The sequence below is a fragment of the Tupaia chinensis genome, unplaced genomic scaffold (assembly GCF_000334495.1).
Source record: "Tupaia chinensis unplaced genomic scaffold, TupChi_1.0 Scaffold000170_1, whole genome shotgun sequence".
Taxonomy (NCBI): Eukaryota; Metazoa; Chordata; class Mammalia; order Scandentia; family Tupaiidae; genus Tupaia; species Tupaia belangeri.
The window spans coordinates 882,659-903,470 of NW_006159645.1; the positions used below are offsets into that span (position 1 = coordinate 882,659).

At 42.4% G+C, this 20,812-nt stretch overlaps 1 protein-coding gene across 1 annotated transcript in view; it reads left to right on the forward strand.

The window, feature by feature from the left end:
• Positions 1-20,812, forward strand: part of WIPF3 (WAS/WASL interacting protein family member 3) — an 89,229-nt gene that overhangs the window by 61,676 nt on the left and 6,741 nt on the right. Inside the window, exon 8 of the mRNA XM_014586924.1 lies at positions 12,729-12,805. Within this exon, the coding sequence (XP_014442410.1) occupies positions 12,729-12,805 (77 nt within the window). The remainder of the gene's footprint in view (positions 1-12,728; positions 12,806-20,812) is intronic.

Sequence of the window (20,812 nt, forward strand, 5' to 3'; positions counted from 1 at the left end):
CTCTCTCTCTCTCTCTCTCTCTCTGGTGAGTACATGCACTTTCCAAAAAAAGGGAACCTAATTTGGGGAAGAAATTAGAGTTGAAGTCATCAGGGTGGGACAGCTATGGCCGACTCCTCACTAGTTTGTAAGGAGAGGGAGTAGGACAGACAGACTGATGGACACAGCCACTCTGCTCTGGTGTCACCCTCACGCGTGATATCTCAGGACTCTGCGAGACCCCCCCCACCATCCCCACCCAGCTGCCCCCGGACCTTCACACCCTGAGCTGAATAAACTTAGATTCTTTTGAATTACCCAGACTCAGGCATTTTCTGTTAGTAACAACAGAGTGGACTTGACCAAGAGAGGAGCAGGGTGCAGGAGGGCCGAGGAGAGCCACACCCTCCTCTGTAGGCCGTCAGTGGCCCGTGGAGGCGGGGCAATGGGAGAAGACAGGTGCTGCTCCGGTCTTGCATTCTTGCTCAGTTCAGCAAATGTGCACAAGCTGCCCATTCTGCACCGGCACTCTGCCAGCCCCAGAGGCTGCCAAGCTGAGAAAGGAGGTCCCTACACCAAGCACCCACCATACACGTGCCTGAGACAGACCCGTGAGAAATCAGCCAGCCGTAATGCAGTGAGAGTGTCTTGTCAGTGATTGCTCTGAGTAATGAGGGCACTACAGTGGGCCCGTGGGTGGAGAGGGAAGGTCACATTTCCACGTGGCTGGGAGGGCATGCCAGGCCAGAACAGCACCAATCCAGGAGAGAGCACGATAGTACTTGGTTCATTCAGGACCCGTAGGTCCCATGTGGTGTACAGGATATCAGGTAGCTGGCTGGGGTGGGAGCACAGGCTGTCCGCAGTCAAGACTGGCCAGTGGGACTGCACATTCGGAGAGACAGCCTCTCTTAGTAACATGTAAGTGCTAATTAAGAGAGCGGGAAGAAGAGTGGCGATGGTTTGAGTGTCCTCCCAAATTCATGTGCTGAGATGTTGAGATTTGGTCATGAAGGTATTAAGAGGAAACTTAGAGCTGGCACTGTATTTCAGTGGATATTTGCTGTGCATTGGGAGCCATATCCCATATGGCTGACAGTGGTTCAAATACCAGCCCAGGCATCTTAGAAAACATGCTGGGCGCCTGTGCATGTGTGTCTAAACCTGAGAGGAAGGAGAAATGGAGGAAAAAGGATTACACCCTGAGCATGCTCATTGAGCAGTTCTCCCTCTCTCTCTCTTTCTCTGTTTCTCCTCTCTCTCCTCTCTCTCTCTCTCTCTCTCTCTCTCTTTCTCTGTTTCTCCTCTCTCTCCTCTCTCTCTCTCTCAAGAGGAGTCAGTGCGGGAAGGAGTCAATGAATAGCACCCCTCATGCCATCTTGCGAGGCATTGACAGGAGTCAGAGAGAGAAAGTCCTATGTGTTTGTGTTACTATTGGAGCAGCCTTCCTAATACTGCACCCGGAATTAGGCTCCCTCGTGCCCGAGGCAGGCTGATGTACCCCTGAGGAGAGGGAGATTCCCCTACCCTATAGTCACAGAACTGCTTCCCAGAACATCTGCCTGACCAGGACTGCAGAGAGGAGTAACTCTGTACCCACAGGCAGCCAGGTCTCAGAGGGGCCCAGAGGGGGCCAGGCAGTACATGGCCTCTTCCACGGAGTGTCCCCCTTGGGGAAGCGCCTGTACACAAAAGTGTGAGGACGGGAGATGCGCTCCCTCATAACATGAAGGCCACCTGGTTCCTTTTGAGGCACTGGAACTCAAACTTGTAAGCAGGGGAGGAACATCAGTAAAATACTCAAGGACAATTCCATCTCTACCGTTCGTGCTGCTGTGGGCCACCTCACGTGTGCCTGGCACTGTCCTGGGTGCGTCACATGCTTAGCATTCGTTCTTAACACAAAGAGTGCACAGACAGGGAAGAGAAGGCCCAGAGAGGCAAGTCACTTGCCTAAAGCCTCTTAGCAAATTAAAGCCTGAGGTGGAATTTTAAATCCATCTCTGAGCCAGAGATGCTTCTCCTCAGCTGTGGTAAACTCTGAGAAGAGATGTGATTAGGTGGAGGTTGAGACAGAGAGCCAGGGTTGATAGCTCCATTAGGAGGCTATTATGAGTCCATGGGAGGGGGGATGGACAGGGAGGTATTCGGCGCGGCCAGGGTTGAGGGACCTAGCCCATGAGAGGAACTGGAAAGTGGAGAAGCCGAGGTCCCTGAGTAGCTGCCATGGGCCCGAGTGGACGATGTGGCACCAATGTGGAGCTGGAGGGGACCGGAGGAGGGAGTTACTGATCAGTCCTGGTGAGTTCAGGTGCCTGGAGGGCTGCAAGACAGAGGTGTCCTGGAGCAGGTAAAGGGGTATACAGGTCTGGGACTGAGGGGTGAGGTCGAGAGTACAGGCTGGATTTGCTGGTGATAGTTTGGAGACAGAGATGAAGGCCAGAGAAGGACATGAAATCAGTCAGGGTAAGTGAAATAAATCCGTCTACATGGTCAGGAGGAAGCAAGCTGCTAATGAACAGGTCAGCTCAATACCTGCCCGAGAGCCAGACCATGGAGGCATTTATAAATAGGATTTTACCCCAGGATCTAGACAGACAACCAAAGAGGGAGGTCAAGAATTCCTTTTACTGTATGAGGGGTCATCCAAAAGTTCATGGAAGGGCCAGTTCTGTGTTACAGTGGTAATGTACTGCTCAAGAGAAGTCAGATCCCTCGTGGCGACCCCAGTTCAGATCCCTGACCAGTCAGCCTGAAACACACGGGAACATGTCCAAGTGCCCAAGATCTGAAAAGAGTCCTAATGTGACCAGGTTCCAGCAAGGGAGTTTTTCTCTCTCTCTCTCGCAGATGTACACACATACCCTTTATCACGACTAATGAAAAAGGTTTATGGAAAGTGTGTATTATGACAAAACTATGCATAGATTTCAATTTTTTGGCACCAAAATAAACTCATATTTCAATCCCACTTTTCCATGAAATTGTTGAAGTCCCCTCATACTGTTGTCAAGTAATACATCAAGAACATGTAGTCTGTTCTTCACTTAATTTCCTTTTTATTTTTGAAGTGATTATTTATTTTATTTATAATTATCATTTATCTTTTAATTTGACTAGAAAAAGACAGAGAGAGAAAGTGAAAGTGAGAAAGCAAGCTACCAGTCAGTGGGGGAGGGAGTCAATGAATAGCCCCCCTCTTATTCACCCCTATGACTCAAACTGTGGTTGGCCATTTGGGAGTCCAGTGCCCCAACCACCATGCCACTTACCAGCCCCCTCTTCTCTTAATTTCTTATGCTCATCTATAGTGTTGGAATAGACTCTTGGAAAATACAGAACTGCAGAATCCCAGGCACAGGGAGGTATTTGGCATGACCAAGGTTTAGGGACCCAGCCCATGAGAGGAACTGGAACTGGCTCATTCAAATTTGCTTCCTTCCTCTGAGCTGGGGTTTGCAACTGGCTACCTTCAGGCCATAAGCCCCAGAGCTTTCTCTTACACCTGGTTCCTGGAGGCTTTCCATCAGTGATCCCTACCCTAAACCAGCAGTCAGCAAACATTTCCTCTAAAGGGCCAGAAAAATAAAATCTCTGAGGCTTTTCAGGTCTTGGTCACAATTACTCGAGTCTCTTTTAAGAAAAAAGCAGCTGTACATAATGCATGAACGAATGGCTGTGTTCCAATAATACTTTCTTTATAAGAACAGGTGCAGGCTGGATCTGGCCTGCTGGCCGCGTTTTGCTGTCTTCCCTAGACCATTCCACAAGAGCAGATTCTCACAAATCCTTCTGCTACACTGCCTTTGTCAGTGTCCTTTGACCTTCAAATTCAGTAAGCTCTAAAGTTAGTTGCATTTGAGCCTGTGGTGCCCAGTCTGATCCCTGAAAACAGGAGAGAAACTGTACCCACCACCCCACACAGTTGCCAAGAGGGTGCAGCTGGCAGTCTGTGCACTAAAAACAATCTTCTGGTGTTCAGGCAAGAGCAGTAAACACAACAGCAAGAAAAACAAACAAAAACCCTATTAAATGAATTGACTTACTACGGGCTAGAAAGGGCAATTGCAATTTCACAAATAAGATACAGACACAAAATACTTCCATGACCTCTGAGCAAAATGAAATGAGCACGTTCCACCATCCTGTGAGCCACGGTGTAGACCTGTTAATTACATTAGTGTGGGTCAGCTGTGGGCCATGCCTGTCTGATTATATTTCTCTGTACAGTTTTCCTCTTGCCGTTGACCCAAGACCAGAGGTCTCCGTGGTCGAGGAGACCATGCTGGTTCTGTGGTAGCAGCGCTTCCGCTCTGTCTCCTGCTGTTTGCTTTCTCTCTCCCCTACACACACACACACACACACACACACACACACACACAGCACAAATATCCCAATTCTTAGCTCCTCCAAAAAGGTAAGAACCTTTATTAGCTCTACCCTCTAACCATTGGCTATTTTCTTTCATTGGCGGAATGATTTTGCCTGATTTTTTAAAAAAATATTTAAAAGGTATGGGGCTGGCAGGTGTTGTGGTGGTTAAGGGTACTGGACTCCCACATGGCCAACTGTGGGAGTTGGTGGCTTGCTTTCACTCTCTCTCTCTCTCAAATAAAGTTAAATAAAATAATTATTTTTTAAAATTATTTAATTTTATTCATTGTCACTATTTTATTTTATTGATTTATTTATTTTGTAAGTTGACCAGAGAGAGACAAAGAGAAAAAAGGAAAGTGAGAAAGCAAAGCTGCCTGATCCCGGATTCGAACTGCAGTCAACCACGTGGGAGTCAAGCCACATTAAACACCATCACACCACCTGCCAGCTCCAATAAAATAATTCTTAAAAAAAAAAAAAAAGGCATTAGGGGGACCAGCAGGTGACGTAATGTTTATGGTACTGGACTCCCATGTAGTTGATCACGGTTTGAGTCCCGGTTCCGGTGGCTTAAAACTCACACAGGGTACATGTGTACATGTGCATGCATTCCCAAGATGCCAAGAAAATGGAGGAGAAGGGATTTCAGCATGGCCATCCACCCTGGTGGGGAGATTTCTTGCTTTCTGTTTCTCTGATGAGTGCAAATGCCCTATAGCAAAAATCTGTCTTATAAAAATGAAAGGTATTAGGTTTTTCAATGAGTTAAGCATAGAATTACCATATGGCCTGAGCCAGCCTCATGGCCTAGTGGTTAAGGAAGACAGATCCTACATGACTAACTGCGTGGTTCAAATTCTGGCCCTGGTAACTTGAAAAACTTGATTGAGTCTACGTATGTATATGTGTCCCAAATCTCAATCAAATGGAGGAGAAGGGAGTGCGATATTACCACACCCCACTGAGGAGTTCTGTCTTCCTCTCCCTCACTGTCTTTCTGTGAGTACATGCTCCCTCTGTGAAATTAAAAAAAAAAATTTAAGTATACAAGAAGCACCAAAAATAAAATAAAATTTTGTAAAACAGTAAATTAGTGGATCTATGTAGAAAAGAAATTGATCAAATAGAGAGCTAAGACTAGAAATACATACACCAATATATGAAAAATAATTGTCACTTGGTGGAATGTTGGATGATCTTCATTTCCCTTGTTCAAGTTTTTCTAATGAATAATAGTCATTAAAGGAACCAGTAGTTGTCATAATGGCTATGTCGCTGGACACCCATGTAGTCGACTGTAGTTCGAGTCCCAGATCCGGTGGCTTAAACTCATGCCAGGCACATGTGCATGCATGCCCAAGATCCCGAGAGGAGAATGGAGAAGGGATTGGTGTGGCCATCCCCCCTGGGGGCTTGATTTCTCACTTTCTGTCTCTCTATTACTCTCTGTCTTTCTGGTGAGTGCATGTGCCCTATAGCAAAAACCTCTTTAAAAAATAGTCATTAAAAATAATTTTTAAATCATAGGTTATCAGAAGAGAGTATGATTAGCCCACTCCTGGCCTGAGCCCTCAAAGAGAGGGAAGTGAGATTCTATATGTGACCTATATGTGAGGTGACTCTCAGGAGGAATGGGTGGACTGAGTTATCTGCAGAAGGGATGTGGTTGAGGAGGGAATGGTGGATCTCTTATATTTAGCCTGAACCATTGCAGTGACCGTGGGGAAGGAAGGAAAGGCCCAGTTGTGCAATTTTGTTTTAGATTTTTGTCATAGGGCTCCTGTGCTCACCAGAGAGACAGAGGGGAAAAGTGAGAAATCACTCCCCCGTGGCTGGCCACACTACCATCCTTTCTCCTCCACTCTCCTCTTGGGATTTTGGGCACACATGCACACGTGACATGATTTTCAAGCGGCTGGGCCCAGGACTCAACCCATGACCAGCCATGTGGGACTCCAGTGCCTTAACCACCACTCCACCTGCTGACTCCAGATAGGCAATTTTTAAGGTTTAGATTTGGCAGATACTAGAATGATCATTTCCAATGAAATCTGTCATTCACTTAGAGAGTATGAAAAGCCTCCAGTGAAGGAACAGGAAAGGCCCTTTAAGGTCATCTGTCCCAACTCTCTCCCATGCCACTGCAGAACGAACAGCAGAAGTAAAGTGACCTGCACCTGCACCTGGTGGTGAAGCAATTCTGGGCTAGTTTCGTTTCTTTTTCTTTTTTATTGAGAGGTTTTTGCTATAGGGTACGTGCGCTCACCAGAAAGACAGAGAGAGACAGAGAGACAGAAAGCAAGAAATCGCCCCCCAGGGGGGATGGCCACGCCTCAATCCCTTCTCCTCCTTCTCCTCTTGGGATCTTGGGCACACACGCACACGTGCCTGGCGTGAGTTGTAAGCCACCAGGTCTGGGACTCGAACCGTGGTCGGCTACATGGGAGTTCAGTAACATAGCCATTATGCTAACTGCTGGTCCTCATGGCTGGGCTAGTTTCTATAAACGGGTTTCTTTAAACCACCTCATGCACCCTCTTCACTCTAATGCCAGGAAGGACCATAGCTTGGGCAGACTGTCTAGGCTCAGAGTTGACAGGTCTTTTACTTATAAGAGTCCACCTTTTGGGCCATAAGTGGCATGGTCGTTAAGGCATGGGATTCCCCCATGGTTGAATCTAAAGTTCGAGTCCCAGACCCGGTAGCTTGAAAACCACGCTGCGCTGGGACCAGCAGATGGTGTAATGGTTACATCATTGGACTCCCACATAGTTGACTATGATTCTAGTACTGGACCTGGTGGCTTGAACTCATACCAGGCACATATACATGCGTGCCCAAGATCCCGAGAGGATAATGGTGGAGAAGGGATGGCAGTATGGCCACCCCCGCTGTGGGTGTGATTTCTTGCTTTCTGTCTCTCTGTCTCTCTCTGTCTTTCTGGTGAGCGCACGTGCCCTATAGCAAAAACCTCTTTAAAAAAAAAATCACACTGGGCACCTGTGCATGTGCACCCCAAATCCCAGAAGATCCCAAGAGAAGAATAGAGAAGGGACTGAGCATGGCCTTCTCAGGGAGTGCTTTCTCACTTTCTCCGTCTCTCTCCTGCGAGTGCACATTCCCTATGATAAAAAAAAAACTAAAAGGATAAATAAATAAAAAAGAGTCTACCGTTTTTCCAAATCCACCTTCCCAGCTCACAGGAACTGCACTCCAAGGCTGCTGGAACTTCTGGGGAGACTCTCAGAGAGACCCCGCTTCAATGGACAGCCAAGTTTGTATATCCTTTCTGGATAGCCTCCAAGCCTGCAGTATTTATCCTCTTGTTGCTTAGCTACAAAATGGATTTTCTTTCTGACATAAAACTATCTTTGTGCCTGGAAAAATATACAAGGTTTGTTTGGTTTATAACTGACCAAATATCAAGTTGGAAGCCAGCTCGCCCCCCCAGACCTCAACTCCTACAGTCCAAGCCCAAGCACGCTTTTTTCCTTAAGCCCCTCAGTTAGAGAAGCCCCTCATCTCAGGGCTGCTCTGTAGTTGGCAGCTCCTTCAACCACTTTCGTATCCATAGCTACATGAATGGGGAGAGAAGGGCCATCTGTTTACAGCGGCAGTCACTGCGGTCAGATTGAGATTGGGTGGAGATGCACAAACACCTTCTTATTAAGAGTTACAGTACCAAACATTTGAAAACCACTGTTTCGATGAATCTGAACTATCTCTATGAAGAACTATTTTAGTAGACGGCCCTACTTTTTGAGTTGCTAAGAGAGTCTAGTGGCATTTCGTAAGGGAAAATCCCTTTAAGGAGCTCTTGGGATTAAAATCACTCTGACTAGCCCTAAATCTGGGCCACTCACTTCTTGCAGCAGAGAGCCAGGGCGTGAGCCCCAGCTTTGCTCTGTCAATCTGGCAAGATGCAGAGTGTCCCTTCCTGTTTGATGAAGAAATTGATTCTCCTTTAATGTCTTGGCTGTTGCTTCACATCATATTATGAAAACAGATGGGAGCTGCTGCTTACCTATGGTGAAACCTGCTTTGTTGCCCAGTGGTTCTCAAATGGGGGCAGTTTTGCCCCTCACGGGACATTTGCCAAGTCTGGAGTCATGGGTTGTTACAAGTGAGCACGGCCATAGGAGGAGGCTATGCTACTGGCATCTGCTGGGTAGAGACCAGGGACCTGCTAAGTCCTGCAGCTCATAGGGAAGCAGGCAGCACCCTCGACAAGGGATTATCCAGCCCAAAGTGTCAATAATGCCAACGTTGCAAAATCCTGGCCTATAGAGTTTTTCTGTAATGGGTAAGAGTTTTTTAAAATGTAAGAACGGTCATTTCTAAGGCTGTCCTCTCGGAATTAGAGCAGGGGTGTATGTCATCAGGGTCTTTCCTTGTTACTCAGTTTACAACTGGCTAAAAACCTAGCAATCCCTATGTCCTTTCCTCTAAAGCATGTTTAGTCTACAGCAAATGCACTCCTAAAAAGTGCTTTAGGAGCCAGTAGGTGATGTGGTGGTTAAGGTGGTGACTCCCACACAGCTGACCATGCGAGTCCTGTACCTGGTGGCTTGCTTTCTCACTTTCCCTCTCCTTTTCTCCTTTTCTCTGTCTTTCTCTGCTGAGCACACATGCCCTGTAGCAAACTTAAAATTAATAATTATTATAAATAAAAATAAAATAAATATTTTTTAAAACTGCATTGTTTTAATGAAAGTTATAGTGCCTGTTTTATAGCTGTCAGAACAATTTGCATGATAGTTCATTTTAAAAACTGTACCTTACCTTAAAAGATTCATAAGATGACTTACATATATTTATTACATTATACTTGAAAATTATCCTCAAGACCTTTTTTTAAAAAAAAAATTATAATTTTGGGGGACCAGCAGTTAGTGTAATGGCTATGTCGCTGGACTCCCATGTGGTCGACTGCGGTTCGCATCCCGGACCTGGTGGCTTAAAACTCACGCCGGGCGCATGTGTGTGCGTGCCCAAGATTCCGAGAGGGGAATGGAGGAGAAGGGATTGCGGCGTGGCCATCCCCCTGGGGGGTGATTTCTCACTTTCTGTCTCTCTCTGTCTGGCGAGCGCACGCACCCTATAGCAAAAAAAAAAAAAAAAAAAAAAAACCTCTCCAAAAAAAAAATTCTAATTTTCAACCAGTAGATGGCATAATGGTTATATAGCTGGATTCTCACATAGTTGATCACTGTTTGAGTGGTTGGACACAGTGGCTTAAAACTCACGCCGGGCACATACGCATGCGTACGTAAAATCCCGAGAGGAAAATGGAGGAAAAAGTGTTGTGGTGTAGCCATTCCCCCGTGGGGGGTCATTTCTCATTTTTTGTCTCTCTGTCTCTCTCTCTCTCTGACAAGTGCATGTGTCTTACAGCAAAAACCTTTCTCAAAAAAAAAAAAAAAAAAAATCTTAATTCTAAGGCCGGCAAGTAATACGATGGCTAAGGTGCTAGACTCCCACATGGCTGACTGCTGTTTGAGTCCCGGACCTGGTGACTTGAAAATCACGCTAGTTGCATATGTGTGCTCAAAATCCAGATAGAAGAATGGAGGATAGGGATTGCCGCGTGATTATCCTGCTCGGCGTAATTCCTCATTTCCCCTCTGTCTCTCACTGTCTGTCTCTGTCAGACACATATGCCCTATGGCAAAAACAAAAACACATGGTAATTCTGTCGCTGGGGAGGAAACACTTTAGTATATTATTTTTATGAATTTTAAAAACAAGTGAGATTATTCTATTTATACAACTTCATCTCCCTGAGTGGACTCTTCGTAAACATATGTTGTGCTAAGAGAAAAATGCAGGCAAAGTAAAGCAAAAAAGTTTTCTTGGGACCAACACTGAAGACAACTGCCCGGTTGCCCTGAATACTGTGCCCAAAGGCCTTACAGATTTGAGGATGATTTTAAAAGCAAAAAGCATGAACAGGGAGGGAGATTACGCAATCGTTTGTCAGAGCAGTACATTGGTTGAAAAGCGATTGCAGAAGTCTCAAACAGCAGTGATTGGCTAATAAGGGGACTGGATATTCTCGTGGTCATCCAGAGGCAGCATGTTTCACATCGAACAAAGAACAAAGAGTGGAGACAGTGAGTCTGACATTGTCCCTGCTGAGAAATAGGAACATTTTGAAGATTGTGGCTAACAGATGTGACTGAGACTCTATTGTTTATGTTTCCTGGACCTGGTAAAACTTTGCACACCTCACATTTCTTTGGGCTGATTTGCCCTTCTTTCTCACATGCAAACATTCGAACAGCCACTTAGTACTCCATCACATGAGATTGAATACTAAATTACCTTAAAACTTTGTCTGAACATACAAGTTTTTTATGATTATCAGTTATTCAGTATTGTAAATAATCTGTGATGAACATTTTATTTTTTCATGTTGCTATTTAAGTAGCACAACAATCTGGATTATTTGGAGTGTTTTGGGATATGGATATTTAATTCCTAGCCCATGACAGAAACAGGACAGAATATTCTTATACCTGATGTTGCTGAGAAGGAGACACTATTCTGAACACCCATCTGAAAGGAAAGTTCTAGAATCCTTGAGAATGTGAATTTAAACTTGGGTAGATCAACCATAGTATATAAGCAGATATACACAGGGTCTTTAAACAGTTCATGGAAAATGAGTATTATAAACTAGCCCATGAATTTCAAAAATCGTTTGCACATACACACAAAAACTTGTACTTTAATTCCATTTTCCATGAACTTCCTGAAGTCCTCCATTTGTAAAAGCCAACAAAGAACAAAAATATGGGAAGATAAACACCAAACCTTTAGCCATAATGACTGTAGGATGATAAATCTGGATCAAGAATAAAAACAGAGAGGCAGACAGGTGGCAAGGTAGTTAAGACACTGGATCCCACATGGCCAACTCCATGGTTCAAGTCCTGAATTCAGTGGCTTGAAAAAAACACCAGACATGTGTGCTAGGTGCCCAAAATTCTAAGAGGAGAATGGAGGAGAAGGGTTTGAGACATGGCCATCCCCCTAAAAGGGATGATTTATCATTTTCCCTCTCTCTTCTGAGCATATATGCCCAATGGCAAAAAAAGTAAAAATCTAAAGAAAAAAAAAAAAAGCAAAAAGGAGGCAAAGGCAGATAAGAGGCACTTTGAGTTTTTCCATTATCTTTATTCTTTTTTTTTTTTTCTTTAGATTTTTACTTTTTTTGCCATTGGGCATATATGCTCAGAAGAGAGAGGGAAAATGATAAATCATCCCTTTTAGGGGGATGGCCATGTCTCAAATCCTTCCCCTCCATTCTCCTCTCGGGATCTTGGGCACGCACGCACCCGCGCCCGGCGTGAGTTTTAAGCCACCGGGGCCGGGACGCAAACTGCAGTCGACGACGTGGGAGTCCAGCGACATAGCCATTACACTAATTGCTGATCCCGATTATCTTTATTCTTTAAATAAACTGATCCATAACTCATGTGACATTGACAACAATATATTTTATTTATTTTTTTTATTTTTGGGAGGAATATGTTTTTTTTTAAGAATTATTTTAATTTTATTCATTATCACTTTATTTTATTTTATTTTTGAAGTTGACCAGAGAGAGAGAAGGAAAGTGAGAAAGCAAGCTGCCAGGTCTGGAACTTGAACCATGGTCAGCCATGTGGGAGTACAGCCGCCTCAACAACAGTATGTTTTAGAGAACAAATTGGGTCATCCAGGAACAGAAGCTTAATTTGTGTAAGCGAAAGTTTTTAGTTTTGTTTTTAAGGTTTTTGCTATAGGGCGTGTGAGCTCACCAAAGAGACAAAGAGAGACAGTGAGAGGGAAAATGAGAAATTACCCCCAGAGGGTATGGTCACGCTGCAATCCCTTCTTCTCCATTCTCCTCCTGGGATTTTGGGCATGCATGTGCATCCACCAGTGTGAGTTTCAGGCTGTCAGATCTGGGACTCGAACCATAATCAGCCATGTGAGATTCTTGCACCTTAACCACCATACCATCTGCTGGCCCCCTTTGGCTCCTTTCTTTAACCAGTGCTAGCACAGTGTTTGTCACATTGTGGGTGGTATGCCTGGAGATGGAGGTGTGTTTTGAGAGAAGCGCGGACATGCCCTTAGATGATGGGCCTTCGTTACTTGTTCTCACAGTGTGCTAGATGAGACTCCTCTGCCTCTTGCACAAGACTGTGGATGGAAACACTTGATCTAGCCCAGGGGCCTGGTGGTTTCAGGTGGATGGGCTTGCATTACCCTTGGCTCCATTGTTGCCACTCTCCGTGCTGCCATAGCTAGGGTTTCCCTGTGAGGTGCATGCAGCCAGTACCCAGGCCAGTAGGTGGTGAGATCGCTCTCGTCTCTTTCAGGTCGTACACCTGGTCCCTGGCTCCAGGCCGAGGCTACTGGGCAGAGCTCCGATGACATCAAAGGCAGAAATTCTCAGGTAACACACAGTCTCTGAATGTAAAACCAGGAAATCTCAGGGAGATGGAAATGTTGAATGCGCTTTCTTCTCAACAGATGAGTATTCTCCCTCAGACTCTTTTTCCTCAGGGGAAGCGATTTGGTATACTTTTGTTTCAAGCAGTAATATGAAATACTCACAATTTAAACATCTGAAGGGTGAAAGAGGACTTCCCTGGAATCCCCACCACACATAGAATCACGTTAAGGAACTCAGAACCTTTAAGAATCATTCTGCAAGAATCATGCTGACCCCTGCCCATTCTTCCTTGGTTATGGTGGCTTGGGAAGCCAGTGAGGAAAATGCTATAATGTTTATTATAAAACACAGTTCAGTGTTCTCTCTCATCTATAGAATACATGTTTTCTTTTGGCACTCTTGGGGTTGTATTTTTTCCCCATCAATATCAATTATTAATTTGGGTCACCTATCTTTACAATTGAAGCCCTGGTGGGCTATAGGAAATTCACAGAGCTGGACAGGAAACCAGACAGATGCCTGTGTGGTAAGACAGTGTGAAGGAATCCTCTTTCTCTCACCCAGAGCGATTTACAGAGAAGCGTGTCCTAACCCACACAGAGATAGCATCTCTTACTGCACATGACAGGGTCTCATCTCTGGAAGTTCTTTGTTTCTGTGAAAACATGTATTCAGTCCTGCCCTGGCCTCTTCCTGTTGCAGAGTTCTATGTGACAGACAACAGGGAGCCTTGCTAGTCAACTGGGTCATTTTGCAGCTGTATGGAACATCAAGAAAGGTGATCTGAGAAGGAAAAGACTAAGTTCCTGGCAGCTAGGAAGAATTCCTTGGAGGAGGAGGTAATTCCTCCAGCAGAAAAGCTTCCTCCTTTCCTAACCATAGCTAATCAAAGAATCAAAATAACCATTCTCAGATGATCACAGGTTTAAAACTGACTGTATGGGACCAGTAGATGGTGTAATGGTTAGATTGCTGGACTCCCACATGGCTGACCGTCGTTCAAGTCGCAGACATGGCAGCTTGAAACTCAACGCTGGGCCCATGTGCGTGCATGCCCAAAATCCCAAAAGGAAAATGGAGGAGAAAGGATCGCGGCATAAGCAATCCTCCCTGGGGATGATTTCTCATTTTCTGTCTCTTTAGCGAGCGTACCCTATAACAAAAATCTCTTAAAAACAAAAACAAAAAAATACTGAGTATATGATTCTAGGAAGAAGTATCTATACATAGAAGGAAAAAAAAAGACAAGAAAAATATACACAAAATTGTCAATGGGAGGAGAGGATTCTGAGATGATGACAGAGTAGGAAACACTGCCCCACGTGGACAGCAATTGCATTGTTAGAATTGGTCTGATGTAACTGTTTTAGAATTCTGTTGGGGTCTGTTGAAGGCTGCCACTTCTGGCTTGGGAAGCAAAATATGATTCATTTTCATCAGTTTTAGCTCCTAGCGTAGAGCAGCTTCCCACCCCCACCCCCAGCACTGCAGCAGCCATGTACTTGTTCTTGGAGAAGCTCACACACAGCTTACTGGAGCCAAAGTGGACCAAAACCAAAAACAAAACAGTGGATCTTCCAAATATGGGGGCCCTGAGCTCTGATCTCATTGCTGCTTTTGGTTACAGAGGTACAAAGAGCTGAGCGGCTATTGTTGCTATGCCTCTCCCATTGTTACAGGCCTCTCGGCCTCTGGCTGAAGTGACTTCCAGAGGATTTTATAGAGCTGGCACCCTTTTTCCCCCCTGATCTTAATTTTTCTTTTTCTTCTTTTGGGAGCCAAACTTTAAAGACTAGGACATTCAGAGATAACTGCATATATGAGAGAAATCAGAATGTGATCATATATGCTTAGACTCAGACAAGACCTGATAAGACCTTAAGATTAGGCTTAAGGTTAAGATCAGGCTAATTTTTTTTAGTTTTAACTTTTAAAAGCAACTTTATCTAGGTATAATTCATAAAATTCATCCATTTAAGCATGCCAGTTGGAAGTTTTTTAACATATTCAAAGAGTTGTGTAACCATCTCCACAATCACTTTTAGCATTCCCATTATCCCAAAAAGAAACTTTATACCCATTTACAATCACTCTCCATATGAGTTTTCTCTGCTTTTTGGCTATTACGAATAATGCTGCTATGAACATCATGATCAAGTTTTTTGTGTGAATATATGTTTCATCACCACTTCTGTTCAACATAGTACTGGAACCTAGGCAATTAGGTAAGAAAAAGGAATAAAAGGCATCAAAATTGAAGAAGTAGTAAAATTATCTCTATTTGCAGATTATGTGATCTCATATATAAATATTCCACCCAAAGAGCCTGTTGGAACTAACAAGCGAAGTAGCAAGATACAAAGTCAACAGACAAAAATCAGTTGCATTTCTATACACTAACAACAATCTGAAAAGGAAATTATAAACGCAGTTCCATTCACAATAATAGAATCAAAAGAGTGAAATATTTAGTAAGTGGAAGCTTGAACAGTGAACACTACAAATATTGCTGTAAGGAATTAAATAAGACATGTATAAGTGAAAGCACATGGAATAGAATAAAAAGCCCAGAAATAAACCCTTCTATATGTGGTCTAATGATTTTTTGACAAGGGTGCCAAGATCACTCAATAGGGAAAGGATAGTCTTTTCAACAAATGGTGCTGAGAAAACTGGATATCCACATGTTAAAAAAAAATGAAGTTGGACCCTACTAACACCATATACAAAAATTAAGTCAAATGAATCGAAAGACCTAAATGTAAGACCTGAAACTGTAAAACTCTTAAAAGAGAATATATGGCAAAACCTTTACAACATTTAATTGGACAGTGATTTCTTGGATACAGCACCAAAGGCTCAGGCAACAGAAGAAAAAAATTGACAAATTAGACTTCATGAAAAATTTTTAAATTTTGCATCAAAAGACAGTATCAACAGAGTAAAAAGATAACCCACAAAATGGCAGAAGATATTTGCAAACCATATGCCTGATAAGCAATTAATGTCCAGAATATATAGAGAACTCCTAAAACTCAACAACAAAAATAAAACAACCCGATTCAAAAATGGAGAAAGGACTTAAATAGCCATTTCTCCAGAGGTATACAAATGACCAATAAGCACATGAAAAGATTCTCAACATCATTAATCATTAGGGAAATGCCAATCAAAACCACCAATTACACCTCATACCCATCAGGAAGGTTACTAGCAAGAGAAAAATAAATAGCAAGTGATAGCAAGGATGTGGAGAAGTTGGAACCCTTGTACGTTGATGGCAGAAATGTAAAATTATGTAATTGCTATGGAAAACAGTCACCTAAATCACCCACGAGTGGTAGATAAAAATCACTCCCCTAACAGTCTAGTTCATGGATTGTAAAGTCTCTTTTTAGGAGATCCTCAAAAAATTAAAAATAGAATTACCATATGATCTATCACCTCCACACCTGGATGTATACCTAAAAGAATTAAAAGCAGAATTTTCAACACCTATTTCATAGCAGCATTATTCACAATAACTAAAATGTGAAATCAACCCAGGTATCCATTGATGGATGAATGGATGAACAGATTATGGTAGGAATTTCTGACACCCACTACAGCATGGATAAATCTTAAAGACATCATTTAACTGAAATAAAACAGTTACTAAAAGACAAAGACTGTGTGATTCCACTTGCATGAAGTACTTAGAGTAGTCAAAATCACAGAGACAGAAAGTAGAATGGTAGTGGCCAGGGGCTGGGGGGAGGCAGAATGGGGAGTTACTGCTTAGTGGGTACGGAGTTTCAATTTTACATGGTGAAAAAAGATGGATGATGGTGATGGTTCCATATTAAAAATGGTTAAACAGTAAATTTTGTATGAATAAAAAGAATGAGAAGGGCTGGCCCCTTCGTACAGTGGTTAAACGTGCACAGGGAAAACAGATCCCAGCTCCTGCAATTTGAAAAACATCCTGGGTGACCAACTCCAGACCAGCTCTTCAAGAAATTCTGAAAGGAGTACTATACCAAGAAAAAACTAAAGAGACAGACAGCAACAAAACAAAAAAACACCAAGAATATGGCCAACTTAATTTTAGGGACAAGTCTGGAAATATCAATAACAACATTGAATGTTAATGGATTAAATTCTCCTATCAAGAGACACAGGCTGGCGGAATGGATTAAAAATCAGAAATTTTCCATCTGCTGCCTACAAGAAACCCATCTCACGGATAAAGACATATACAGACTAAAAGCGAAGGGCTGGAAAAAGGTATTCCATGCAAATGGAAAACCAGAAAAGGATCAGAGTCACTATACTGATTTCAGACAAAATAGACTTCAGGACAAAACCGTAAGAAGGAACAAAGAAGGGGACCAGCAGTTAGCATAAGGCTATGTTGCTGAACTCCCATGTAGTCGACCATGGTTCAAGTCCTGGACCTGGTGGCTTAAACTCACGCCGGGCGCGTGGCGTGTGTGCCAAAGATCCCAAGAGAAGAATGGAGAAGAAGGGATTGCAGCATGGCCATCCCACCTGGGGGTGATTTCTCACTTTCTTTCTCTCTGTCTGTCCCTGTCTTTCTGGTGAGCACACACCCCCTATAGCAAAAATCTCTCAAAAAAAAAAAAGAGAGAGAGAGAGAGTGACAAAGAAGGGCATTATATAGTAGTAAAAGGGCTAATTCACAAAGAAGTTATAACACTTATAAATATCTATGCACCAAATTTAGGAGCACCCAAATATGTAAAAGAAAGACTATGAGATCTAAAAAGAGAGATAGACTGTAACACAATAATTTTTGGAGACTTAACACCCCATTATCTCCTTTAGACAAGTCAGCAAGACAAAAAATAAGCAAAGAGATCCAGGACCTAAATGATAGCATACATCAGATGGACTTAATAGGCATCTATAGAACTTTCCACCCCCAAAACAAAAAATATACATTTTTCTCAGCCCCATATGGTACTTTCTCAAAGACTGACCACATAATAAGGCACAAAACCAGGCTTTACAGAATCAAAGGCATAGAAACTATATCCAGCATCTTCTCTGACCATGATGGAATTAAACTTGATTTTAATCTCAGGAAAAACCCTCAAAAATTCACAAATACATGGAAACTAAATAACCTATTTCTAAATGCCTTCATGACTACTGAAGAGATTAAGACTGAAATCAAAAGATTTCTGGAAACAAATGATAATGAGTACACAAGTTTCCATAATTTGTGGGATATGGCAAAAACAGTCATAAGAGGAAAGTTCATAGAATTAGTGCGCACAAGAAAAAGATGGAAAGGTGGCAAAAGGACAACCTAACATCATGCCTCAGGGAACTGGAAAAACAACAACAACAAAGGCCAAAAAATGCCAGGAGGAAAGAAATAAGTTTCGAGCAGAAATAAATGAAATAGAAAATAAAATTATATAGAAAATAAGTTAAAACAAATGCTGGTTCTTTGACAAGGTAAACAAGATTGACACACCATTAGCTAGACTAATTAAGAAGAAGAGAGAAAGAAACCAGATACATCAAATTCGCAAGGAATCAGGCAACATTACAACCGACATAACAGAAATAGAAAACATCATTAGAGGATACTATGAGCAACTATATGCCAACAAACAAGAAAGCCTGGATGAGATGGACAGATTTCTGGAGATGTATAATCTACCAAGATTGACTCAAGAGGACATTGAAAGCCTGAATAGACCCATAACAAGCAATGAGATTGAATCAGTAATAAATAACCTACCAACAAAGAAATGTCCAGGTCCTGATGGCTTCACTGCTGAATTTTACAAAACTTTAAAGAAGAGGTAATCCTCATCCTACTCACACTGTTTCTAGAGATCCAAAAGGAAGGAACCCTTCCAAACTCATTCTATGAAGCTTCCATTACCCTTATTACCCAAATGGGTAAGGATACGACAAAAAAGGAAAACTACAGACCTATATCTCTGATGAATATAGGTGCAAAAATTCTCAACAAGATAGTTACTAACTATTCAACAGCATATAAAAAATATTATTCATCACGACCAAGTGGGCTTTATTCCTGGGATACCAGGGTGATTCAACATACGCAGGACCATAAATGTAATACACCATATTAACAGAAAGAAAGATAAAACCATATGATCATTTTGATTGATGCGGAAAAAGCATTCAACAAAATACAACGTCCTTTCATGATTAAGACACTCAGTAAAATTGGCATAGAAAGATTGTTTCTCAGCATAATAAAAGCCATCTATGAAAAACCTATAGCTAGCTAGCATACTGAATGGGGAAAAGCTTAAAGCTCTTCCACTAAAAACTGGTACAAAACAAGGCTACACACTTTCTCCGCTCCTATTCAGTATAGTACTGGAAGTCCTAGCCAATGCGATCAGACAAGAGAAGGAAATAAGCAAAAGAAGAACTAAAATGATCTCTGCAGATGACATGATTGTTTACATAGAAGACCCAATAATATCCGCAAAAAAATTCCTCAACGTAATAAATGCATACAGTAAAGTGGCAGGATACAAAATTAACTTACAAAAATCTATAGCACTTCTATATACAAACAATAAGCAGACAGAGACAGAACTGAAAAAGTAATCCCATTTACCAAAGCCACAAGAAGTATAAGGTACTTAGGAATAAAACTAACCAAGGAAGTCAAAGACCTCTATAAGGAAAACTATGAAAAGCTTAAAAAGTCAAAAAGGGCACAAAAAAAGTGGAAGGACATTGGAAGAATTAATATAATAAAAATTACAATCCTACCCAAATTAATATACATTTAACACAATCCCTATAAAATTACAAGAAATATTCTTCACAGATTGAGAAAAGACAATCTTAGAATTTGTCTGGAATCATAAAAGACCCCATATTGCCAAAGCCATTCTGCGCAAGAAGAGTAGAGTAGGGGGCATCTCACTTCCTGACCCCAAAGTATATTACAAAGCTGTGATAATCAAAACAGCATGGTATTGGCACAAAAACAGACATGAGGACCAATGGAACAGAGTAGAGACTCTAGAAATAAACCCCAAAGCATACAGCCAACTCATCTTTGACAAAGGGTACCTGTCAATCCAAAAAAACTCTTTAGCAAATGATGCTGGAAAAACTGGGTATCCACCTGCAGAAAGATAAATCTGAACCATTATCTGTCACCATTAACAAAAATGAACTCAAAGTGGATCGAAGATCTAAACCTAAGACCACAAACTATAAAACTACTGGTAGAAAACACTGGGAGACATTGGGGTAGGCCAAGACTTCCTAAGTAAGACCTTCAAAGCACAGGCAATAATCCCCAAAATAGACAAGTGGGGTTACATCAGATTAAGAAGTTTCTGCCCAGCAAAGGACACTGTCACTAGTGTGAATCGACAACCCTTGGAATGGGAGAGAATTTTTATTAACTGTGCCTCAGATAAGGGACTGATAACCAAAATACACAGGGAACTCAAGTGGCTTACCTGGAAAAAAAAATGATGAACCCAATTAAAAGATGGGAAAATGAGCTAAGTAAACAACTCTCTAAGGAAGACATATGAACAGCCAAAAAGCATATGAAGAAGTGTTCAGCATTCCTCATTATAAGGGAGACGCAGATCAAAACCACAGTGAGATACCACCTAACTCGTCAGAATGGTGAAGATTAAACTAACAAAAAATGGTAAGTGCCAGAGGGGAACACTCCTACACTGTTGGTGGGATTGTAAATTTCCAGCCACTGTGGAGAATGATATGGAGGTTCCTCAAAGACCTTCAAATAGAACTGCCATATGATCCAGCGATTCCACTCCTGGGTATCTACTCAAAGGACAGGAGAACGCTCATTAGGAAAAGCACCTGCACAGCTATATTAATTGCAGCCTTATTCACAATTGATAAGATGTGGAACCAACCCAAATGTCCACAAATGGATGAATGGATTGAAAAAGTGTGGCACATATACTCCATGAAATATTCTGTCATAAAAAACAACACGGCCCTGGAATTTGA